Source organism: Canis lupus, chromosome 9 (assembly GCF_003254725.2).
Source record: "Canis lupus dingo isolate Sandy chromosome 9, ASM325472v2, whole genome shotgun sequence".
Classification (NCBI taxonomy): domain Eukaryota; kingdom Metazoa; phylum Chordata; class Mammalia; order Carnivora; family Canidae; genus Canis; species Canis lupus.
In genome coordinates this window covers 19159308-19170338 of record NC_064251.1, presented here as the reverse complement: position 1 = coordinate 19170338, position 11031 = coordinate 19159308, and the positions used below count along the sequence as shown (strand labels likewise).

The 11031-nt window shown below is 40.3% G+C and overlaps 1 protein-coding gene across 1 annotated transcript in view; it reads right to left on the bottom strand.

Moving 5' to 3' along the window:
- Window positions 1-1002: 1002 nt before the first annotated feature.
- Window positions 1003-11031, bottom strand: part of LOC118355732 (leucine-rich repeat-containing protein 37A2-like) — a 121554-nt gene continuing 111525 nt past the window's right edge. The window contains 9 exon segments of the mRNA XM_049113781.1: window positions 1003-1432; window positions 1535-1674; window positions 1756-1810; window positions 3278-3327; window positions 6566-6670; window positions 7070-7679; window positions 7681-7876; window positions 7879-8364; window positions 8683-8865. Of these exon segments, the coding sequence (XP_048969738.1) occupies window positions 1324-1432; window positions 1535-1674; window positions 1756-1810; window positions 3278-3327; window positions 6566-6670; window positions 7070-7679; window positions 7681-7876; window positions 7879-8364; window positions 8683-8865 (1934 nt within the window). The 3' untranslated portion in view covers window positions 1003-1323.

The window sequence follows — 11031 nt, the reverse complement described above, 5'->3', positions numbered from 1 at the left end:
CCTGCTAGCTATCCAAGGGTTGGGATTATTATTTTTTTTTAAAGAAAAGGAACAAAATACCCCAATGTGAATTATCTATAGCTTGTAACAATGAAGAACCCCCTATGCCAAGACAGGGCATATATTTTGTGTATGAGTTTGAGTGCTTGGGAAGAAAAAGAGGTCTTAGCCCTACTGTGGAGCTAGGCTCAGTGATCCAAATATTCTGGTAATGCTAAAAATCTTACAGGAGGGGCCAGAAACAGATGATCTTCTATGGGCAGGTCAAGCATGTTGTGAATAACTTGTATTTGGTGAACCAGGGGGGAGAGCACCAGAATAAACTGCCAATTGATTTAATAGATATGTTTTCCAGTTTTCAGACACTGGTTTTATTGGGGAAACGAGGGGAAGATACCCCTATTCATCCTTCCTTGCGGGCACTGCCTCTTGTGGAAGTACAGTCTCCCACGAGGGATTCTAGATTCAGGTCTGTTTCTCTCACCAATGTCCCCTGTTACCTGTATATACATGTTTATTTCCATTTTAATTCCTTACCACATGGCTAGAATTGGTTATTAATTTATACATTTTTAATATGAGAAAAATAAGTATTTTACAAGCAATGCTGAGAAGCCATTATCAGAAAATAAACTTTATGGTGGGAATGTGAACTAGTGCAGCCACTCTGGAAAACTGTGTGGAGGATCCTCAAAGAGTTAAAAATAGATCTGCCCTAGGACCCAGCAATTTCACTGCTGGGGATTTACCCCAAAGATACAGATGCAATGAAACGCCAAGACACCTGCACCCCGATGTTTCTAGCAGCAATGTCCACAATAGCCAAAGTGTGGAAGGAGCCTTGGTGTCCATCGAAAGATGAATGGATAAAGAAGATGTGGTCTATGTATACAATGGAATATTACTCAGCCATTAGAAACGACAAATACCCACCATTTGCTTCGACGTGGATGGAACTGGAGGGTATTATGCTGAGTGAAATAAGTCAATCGGAGAAGGACAAACATTATATGGTCTCATTCATTTGGGGAATACAAAAAATAATGAAAGGGAATAAACGGGAAAGGAGAAAAAAATGAGTAGGAAATATCAGAAAGGGAGACAGAACATAAAAGACTCCTAACTCTAGGAAACGAACTAGGGGTGGTAGAAGGGGAGCTGGGCGGGGTGTAGGGGTGACTGGGTCACAGGCACTGACGGGGGCACTTTATGGGATGAGCACTGGGTGTTATTCTATATGTTGGCAAATTGAACACCAATAAAAAATAAATTTTTTAATAAAAATAAAAATAAACTTTATAGACAGCCTGAGGCAGGACAAAGTCACTTGAGGACGATGACGGTGCGGAGTTCACTGTCGCTCTCCTCACCCAGGTCTTCAGCAGCTGAATTTGTAGCCTGAGGCTTCTCTGCTGGCGCATCACCTTTCTCTCTGCAAAAAAGAAGAATGCCTTTAACTCTGTAAAGGAACAATTAAACTTTTCATAATTAACTCATTTTAGAAAAGAAGTATAAATTGTCCCCAATCAGGTACCCTGGTTCCTTGTTGAAAATCTCATCCTCATCAGAAGAATCCCTGTCGTGTAGCTTCTGTGCCATGTTTTTCTTCCGTGTGGCATTGAGAGGTCTGTACATGTCCCGAAGCCAAAGTGGCCGCCTTCTCCAGAAAAAGCCCTAGAAAACAGAAAGGACATTGTTAATTCTGCATTTCCCCTGCTCTCTCCAGCCATGGGACTTTATCTTCCTCAGATTTACCTGATTCTCCCGTTGGATTGAACATCTCTTATGCAGCAGAGAATTAAAGAAGAGCCTTGGAGGAAACACATATGCAGACAATTAGTGATTCACGCCATTTCCCATGCCTCTCACAATGTGTATCTCTGGTCCTATTAGGACATCTCAGTCCATAATCACAGGAAGCAAAATCACTACAGACCTCGGATCCTGAAAATAATCCCACGCATGCTACACTTCCAGAATTTTCCCATGTCTGTCCATAATGGCCCCACAATTTCTCTGGGGAGGCCTTTGTATGTGGCTTGGCATTGAGTATAAGCAAGATTTTCATCCTGCTCACCTGGGCCTATGGCCAAGTGCCCTCGTGCAGTGAACAGACTGTGCAACTATAACACAGAAGCACCTTACTCTCTCCAGAAGCAGTTTACTTTGGTCCCCTTTGGACTTTGTCTCATAGGCATCATTTGCTGGGGAGGAGGAGAGAGAGGTGTTTCTATTTTCCTAGCTGCTTTATCCTACAAGTTGATTCACACCAAATAAATGCACGAGTCCAACCAACAAAGTTACCTAACTCACTGACTTTCTCATTGCAGGCAGTGGCTAATGAGTGAGTGAGGAAGGTCACAGCCAGCACTAAAACACAAAATATTATTTTTGAATATAAACAATATAGAAAGAATCAGAATGTATAGTAAGTTTGTCTTAGAAACTGCTTATGTTGGCTCGCCCAGGTGGCTCAGCAGTTTAGTAATGCCTTTGGCTCAGGGCGTGTGTGGTCCTGGTCTGGGGATGGACTCCACATTAGGCTCCATGAGAGGAGCCTGCTTATCCCTCTATCTCTCTGCTTCTCTCTCTGCGTCTCTCATGAATAAATTAAAAAATATTTTTAAAAACCTGCTTATGTCTTGACAGTATGTATGTACGGAGTTGTGACATAAAATGTAGCTCGCAGCCCAAGAACAGTATAATCAGAGGAGAAGTGCCCCTCTGGAAAGGAACCATCTTCTGACACTCAGTAGCAGTATGCCCATGGGGCAATTTACCTTCCCTTTCTTCTCCATTTCCTTATTATAAAAGGAAGAGACAAACTATTACCTAAGGCCTCTCCCAGTTAACAGTCTATGGAGTCTGGACAAAGGGAATGGAGAGTGGTGGGTCAAAAACTAGGAGGAGGAGGGAAGTTTTCCTGCCACTTTACAGGAAGGAGTCCTATTTTTCTGCCTTCCATCAGCCTTGAAGACTAGGCCTCTTAGCCCAAGACTCTGTAGCCAGGCCTGATGGTCACTACCAGCAGGAACAGGTGCACCCAACCCCTCTCCACCCTTTTTCTTTAAAGGAGTACTGACAGTAGATGCTCTGTGTCAGTTCCATTCTAACTCAGATTTGTCTGGGAAGCTAATTTTGCTGGATCCAGGCAAAGCATTAGACCAAATCAATATTCTTTCTGCCTTTGGTAGTTTCCTGGGTGTAAAACAAGGGGAGTGAAATAGGAGTTCTAAAATCTAGTTCTGAAATTCTGCTTTAATAATTGCCAATTTACCTTGAGCCTCCTTCTTCATCTTCCACTGGTGCTGCTCTATGAGAATAAATCTGTTTTGGAAGAAAACATATCACAGGTACCCATCTCAATAACCATGCCTCCAAATCTGTATTCATTCCTTTGTATTTTAAGTCTTATTCAGCCTTTTTGGAGAGCAGGAATTCTATTTTTTAGTAGTCCTTTGACTCTTCCATAGTCCCAACTTGGGAACTTGTGTGCAGCTGGCAATACATTTTATTGACTGTTTTAGATGACATCCAACAGGTAATTCCTAATAAAAATTCTTAGAAGTAAGAAAAGAAAAGTATCTACCAGAAACCTAAATAGCAACATTGTTTTAAAGTCAAGGACAAGAGTTCAATGCCTATTATTTCTGTTACTATTCATCACGTTGAAGAGGTCCTAATCAATGCAATAGGAAAACACTTCTTTTAAAGATTCCAGGCATCTCAATGCAATAGGAAAAATTAAGTATTGGAAAGTAAGAAACAAAACATATTGGCATATGAAATTATGGACAACCTAAAAGGCCCAAGAGAGTCAACTTAAATTTTACTGTAGTGGGATGCCTGGGTATCTCAGCAGTTGAGCGCCTGCCTCTGGCTAAGTGCATGATCCCAGGGTCCTGGGATCAAGTCCCACATCAGGGTCCCTGAATGGACCCTGCTTCTCCCTAAAAGGCCCAAGAGAGTCAACTTAAATTTTACTGTAGTGGGATGCCTGGGTATCTCAGCAGTTGAGCGCCTGCCTCTGGCTAAGTGCATGATCCCAGGGTCCTGGGATCAAGTCCCACATCAGGGTCCCTGAATGGACCCTGCTTCTCCCTCTGCCTGTGTCTCTGCTTCTCTCTCTGTGTCTCTCATGAATAAATAAAATCTTTAAAAAAATAGAAAAATAAATTTTACTGGAAGTGCTCTGAGAATTCAGTAAGATGGCTAAATACAAAATCAAGAGCTCAACATGCAAAATGCAATAGCTTTTTTACGTTCCACAAATAACTAATTAACAAATGGAAGAATGGTTCCATTTATAATATCAATAAAAGGAAGGATACCTCGGTGGCTCTATAGTTTAGTGCCTGCCTTCCGCCTAGGGTGTGATCCTGGAGTCCCGGGATCGACTCCCACATCAGGCTCCCTGCATGGAGTCTGCTTCTCCCTCTGCCTGTGTCCCTGCCTCTCTCTGTGTGTGTCTCATGAATAAATAAATAAAATCTTAAAAAAAGATTAAAAAATATCAATAAAAGACATAAAGTACCTAAGAATAAACTTACAGCAAAGAATGGGGAAGACCTTTGAGATGAAAACATTAAAACTCTTCTGAAGGACTTTAAGAAATGAATACATGATGATACCATGTTCCTAGAATATTGCAAAGATGTCAATTCTCCTCAAACTCAATGCAATCCTATTCAAATCCCAAGATAGTTTTTCTTTTTTTTAAATAAAAACTGGCCAGCTGACATTTGGTAAAGGGATATGCAAGTCTAGCTATGAAATGTATGAAAAAGGAGATCAAAGAGCATGAGCGTAACTCTACCAGACATCAAAATAGGTTATTATAAAGCAATTGGAATTAAGTATATAGTGTGATATGGGAAAGGAAACTGGACTGATAAGAATCCAGATAAGAAAAGTATTTTAGAGACGCCTGGGTGGCTGAGTGGTAGAGCATCTGCCTTTGACTCATAGGGTGAACCCGGGTCTGGGGATCAAGTCTCACATTGGGCTCCCTGAGACGAGCCTGCTTTTCTCTCTGCCTATGTCTCTGTCTCTGTGTGTGTGTGTCTCATGAATAAATAAAATCTTACAAAAAAATAGTATTTTAGATCTGTTAAGAAAGAATGAACCATTCAATAAAAGATTTTAAAGTAACTGGGTATTTCTTTAGGGGGAAAATGTTAGATCCCCTACCTCAACCATACCTAAAAACAAAACAGATCTATACAGGTTGAAAAATATAAATTATAACAAATATAAGTATAGACGAAGACAGTATAAAGGCAACAAAGGCCTCGCTAACAAGACCCACATCCCATAGGCCACAAGGAAAGAACTCGCATATATGGTGACAGACTCAAAACATCTCCCATTTCTTGTAGTCTCGCCCCCTTCACCCTTGGATTGTTGGTCATCTTCTGGTGACTGATAAAACTCTTTTCATATTAAATATATTAATCCTTTCAGTGGCTTCCACTGAATTTCAGTGTTTCAAATGCTGGCCAGTGTTTTCATCTTTAAGGAGACAGAACAGTGGAATAAGAGCACAGGATTTGCAGTTAAGTAAAACTGGGTTCTGCTTTGGGTTTTGCCACTGGAGCCTTAAGCTGATCCCCTTTTATGTATGAAAGAGGGATGGTAATATTGTCCTCCCAGGGTTGTGGGCATGAAATTGGATATGGAAAATTCTTCTTCCTATGCTTGGCATAAACCAGTGCCAAGTCATTATGGAACTGAAGAAAAGGTAAACAGGCAACCTCCAGCACAGGTGACTATAAACATGACATGCTTTGGAGTAGCCTGATGCAGGATTTTAGCTACAGTATTTTAACCAAAACTATTCACATAATTCAGTGTGTGGAAAAAGCTGCTGAGTAAATCTAATTAATCAACAAGATGATATTTTTATCTTTAAGCCATGTCCTTTTTTCCAGGATGACTGATATAGCTCCATGAGGGTGGATACTATCTCTCATCATTTCAACCAAGGAAAGAAATCAGTGGTAGTCTGAAAGTGGCTGGTGAGTACATCTAACCACAGAATTTTGAGTTGAGGAAATGTTACTATCATGTTAACTTGGCCTTCTTAAACCTAACGTCCCAAAACAGTCTAATGGCTTGTTGCCTTGTTTATAATCCATAAATCACCTGGCAATGGAAAGTTCCTTTAAAAATCCCCAGAATAGGGCAGCCCCAGTGGCGTAGCAGTTTAGCACTGCCTGTAGCCCATTGTGTGATCCTGGGGACCCAGGATCAAGTCCCACATCAGGCTCCTTGCATGGAGCCTGCTTCTCCCTCTGCCTGTGTCTCAGCCTCTCTGTGTCTCTCGTGAATAAATAAAATCTTAAAAAAAAAAAGAATTGCTTCTCTTTAAAAAAATAAAATAAAATAAAAATCCCCAGAATATACTTTGCAATAAAAGAATGAAGTACATGTCAGTCTGTCAGACAGAAGAGAAATACCAAGTATCAGTAAGTGAGAAAGTGGCTTTGATTTTAAGTTTGTAAATTCTGAATCTATTATAAAGACAAAAGATTTTCTGGAAATCTGAATTAATGGTTGTTCTTACCTCAATGAGACAGAAAACTATAATCAAAATCATTACTACTACAGTCACAGATATTGCCAAGATGAGTTTGTTGTTATAGCCATAACCTGGAACTTCTTTTGTTGGCTAAAAAAACAAAAAACAAAAAACAAAGAACAATTTTTTAGAAATCAAAGAAAAGGATGAAAGCTAACTATTCTTAAGCTACTCTAAAACCTCATTCTTTCAGTGGAGTGGCGTATAGGTTCTTAAGAAATATACCAAATCTAATGTGTTATATAATTTTATCATTGGCCCTTTCTTCAATAATATATTTATCTTGTATGTTAAGTCCTCTTCTCATCTACCTGGGAAGAGTGGCACCATTCTCTAAATGAGCAAAGTGGCAGATCACTGTCTCAGCCAACATTAATGGCTAAGACAAGACCCAGACTGGGAGGCCCTGGTCCTTGTGCATGGGTGCTTTAATTGCATGTCCTAAACTGACTAAAAGTTCAGACCCCATCTTTCAGGAGTTATCCTCACCTCACTTGACTTCTGCTCTTTCTGTTCACTCTGGGCTTCTGTGCTCTCATTGATATAGTTCTCAGTCTTCCATTGGTCTGTATCCCACTCTGCCTTGGACACCTTTACTTCCTGCTGCTCGCTGAGAAGCTTCATCAGGAGGCCTGTTCTGGAGATAAGCTTGGCACAGGCCAGTTGCACATTGGTCTCAGAGCAGTCCATTTTCAAAGTCCGGATAACATGAGAAATGAGCCTTCTCACGTCATTATTCGGGATGAGGGACCGTAGCTGCTGGTTTAGCTGAATTTCAAATAGATCACCTGCGGATGAGAGCTTTGCAACACTGAAGCCTGTGGGCTTTGGGGGCAAGTCAGTGACCAAGTTGTGGTATTCCCATTGTGTTTCATTGGTTTGTTTAACAGTCGGCACAAAGTTGTCTCTGGTGGTAGTAGAATATGTATTGGAAAGATTCCTACGGTTTGTGAATTCAGGGGGAGTTTGTTCTGATACAGTAGTGCTTCCTGGAGAAATAATTTCTTCAGAAGCATTCTGTGCAGTAGTGTTTTCTACAGTAGTGTTTTCTTTAGAAGGTTCTGAAAGAGTAAATAATTCTGGAAAAGGATTTTCCTGAATTCGTTTTTTCTGAAGATGAAATAGCCTCCTGTGAAGGGGAATCGATGAGGCTCCTGACGGCAGGCAATGGAGGCCTCTGTGCAGGCATCAATCTATTCGAGAGTGAGTTTTTCTTTCTGAACTTTTTACTTTTTTTGGTCTTGGGTGTTCTTTGGACTATACGTGAGCGAATTTTATGGAAAATATACTTTTTCCAGAATGCGAGACTGGTCTGGAAGCCTCCATTTCCCTAACTCTAGCATTCGCATCTTCTAAAACAACAATGGGGTAGGTTGAGTCTTCTGATTTGTTTTTCACCTTAGGTAGGGATTTTGGAGCAGTGGAGGCAGAAGGCTTGCCCATTATGTTTTGCTTCGGGAAAGAAGAGGCTGCTGCCTTGTGCTCCTTTATGAATGAAGACTCTGTGTGGACGGAGTTTCCCACTAATTTCCTGGGCCTCTGGGCCATGTGAAGCTCCTCCAGCTCCCTTGGGGATGGTCCACTGAGCCTTCTTTCTTTGGCCATGTTCTTCACAAATGACTGGGCACTCTGTTTCCCTTGGGTGCTCTGAACGTCCACTTCCTTGTAGTGCCTTTTCTGTAGGTCCTTGGGGCCCTTGAGAACACTGTTTTTTCTAAACCACCTCTTCCGTAAATTCTTAGCCTTGGGAAGGGTCTTTTCCTGTCCTTGGGCAGTTCCAATTTCTTAAATTTGGGACCTAAAATCCCGGGAGGTATAAGCATGGCAGTTTTTTCTTTCTTTTTTACCTCATCAATTTTTTCTTGAATTTCTGCATCTAACAAATTTTCCAGGAAAGAGAGTTTCCTCAGTTTATTTTTTGTAAGTTGAATTGTTGGGTCCAGGTTCAAGAGAAGGGCTCTTTGTGTTGTTTTTCAAGTAACCCACAGGCTTGTCTCCATCTTGAACATTTGAAAACAGAGTTTTAATGAATGGTAGTAATGTTGATTCTACATCTTCTACATTTCCCTCTGAGAAATAAGGTAATATGTAATTCAGCGCACTGATAACATCACTTTCATCATTAAAGTCTAACTGCTCATTCATAAAGGCTGACAGACCGATGCCATTTTTGTCTGAGGATGCCTTCTCTGGCTCAATTGTCAGCTCAGTACTGGTACTCTTCTTCCGGGCTTTTAATACCTTCATGAATGATCCTTCTACATTCATTATAGATGCTTTTTCATCTGTCAGAAAAAGAAGAGACTAGTTTTGATAATGAAAGGCTGATAGCACAGTTTTTGTCAGTCCGCAGTCATACATCCCAGTCATAAAAATTAAGAACCAGCAAATATCTGAGTACCATTATCAAGGACACAACTCAAACTTGAACCTATATTGGCAACAACAAAAGGAGAAAAGGGTATTTTTTTAAATGGCTATTTCTTCAGAACCTTTCACAACGTGAATGACTACATTTAGGATTATTCCATAATCCTTGGTCTCCAAGGGCCAATTATCTAGTACTTAAGAAAAGCCAAGTCTGGAAGACACTCAGCTAAACTGTCTGCAAATCTACTGTGACTCCTGGTATTCATATACCCTGTCCTGTACTGCTTCAGATGCAGTGGGAGCAGGGGGTTTCCTCCTTCTATCTCTTCAGTGTGCTTGTTTTCTTGCTACTATCACAGATGCCCATGAAAACACCCACTGCTAGTAGGGCCTCATCTGGACATGCCCTCTCCATCTACCCATCAATTACTATGCTTGGTCCCTGCTCCCATATATTGCAGCTCACACAAAACATAAGCTCTAGACAGAAAAAAGCACTAAGTCCCACCCTGGCTCTTTGCTTAAATTGGGCAGGGAACGAGTGTAGGCTAAGAGATTTTCCAGGTATGAGAGATATGCCAATGTGGAATGTTTCGATAAATCAATGGAATAATACTTGAGGTTTTAAAATGCAGAAGGGATAAAGAAATTTTTTGTCAGAATGTGAAGAAATATACTTCACTTTCATTTCTAATATTTCTAGCTTTAGTTATTAGGGTACCATCCAGAGCTTCCCACTACATGAAAGTCAGCATATGGCTTGTGTACATGCACAGTATCATCCAACCGAGTTTCATTTCCAGAAGAATTAGAAGTATTTTCAGCAGTGTTGATGAGAGTCAGAGGAGGAGGTAATAAAGGTCACAAGAAAGGAGGAGCAACGGGCTTGTAGAGAGCCCTAAACGGGACACTTGAATGCTAGGCAACAGTACTTAAACCACCTCTGATCTAATTTTTCCTCACCTGTAAAAGGAGGCTAAACATGCCTATTCTGCCCACCTCTAAGAGATAAGGGAGTAATTAGTAAAAAATTGTTTTGAAAAATAAGCAACATTGTATTACAGAGGTAGCAAAGTGTTATTTATGATGTACCCTAGATCATTGATAGGGAACCATATTCAAGCTATCTGGGTGCAGAAGCACATTTGGAAGTCATGAAGTTAGTGCCAATAAAACATAGTATACAGAAAAATACTTAAAAGTATCTGAGTGTTTTTGGATAGAAAAGCTGAGGATTCAGAAAAAGTTCAGAGTTGGACAGTCCAAGAATAGAAGAGTGCTCTGTATCCATAAGAAGGCAGCAGCTTCTGGTTAGGGAACAGGAACTCTCAGGCTCTGAATAAACTTTATCTATAAATCAGCATCACTTTTACTCTTGATAACTTGTAAAAACAAACAATAAACAAAAATATATCTCCACCTGTCATATAAGACAAGGGGGACCTGAGTTCTGATACATATGAAATTAGTTTACAAATTATGATGCATATGTTTTCATTTGGGAGTAATTAATAATGTAACTGAGAATCTGACTTATAACAAAGGAATAGTTCTTATAAATTTAGGGATTTTAAGGGTGCCTGTGTGGCTCAGTGGGTTAAGCATACAACTCTTGGTTTCAGCTCAGGTCATGATTTCAAGGTCATGGGATTGAGCCCTGCAATGGGCTCCACACTCAGTGGGGAATCTGTTTGAGATTCTCTCCCTCTGCCCCTCCTTCGACTCACATCTCTCTCTCAAATAAATCTTTGAAAAAAAAAAGAAATTTAGGGGTTTGAACTGTAAGTGAATAAAAATAATGCAGTGACATCATTAGTTAAAAATTGATCATTGTTGATTAAAAATAAAAATTAAAACATAAATAAAATTTAAAATATATCATGAGGTGATTCCTGGTTGGCTCAGCGGTTTAGCACCTGCCTTCAGCCTAGGGCGTGATCCTGGAGTCCTGGGATCAAGTCCCACATCAGGCTCCCTATATGGATCCTGCTTCTCCCTCTGCCTCTCTCTCTCTCTCTCATAAATAAAATCTTTAAATATAAATATTATATATATCATGAGGCAATTCAAACTCACCACAA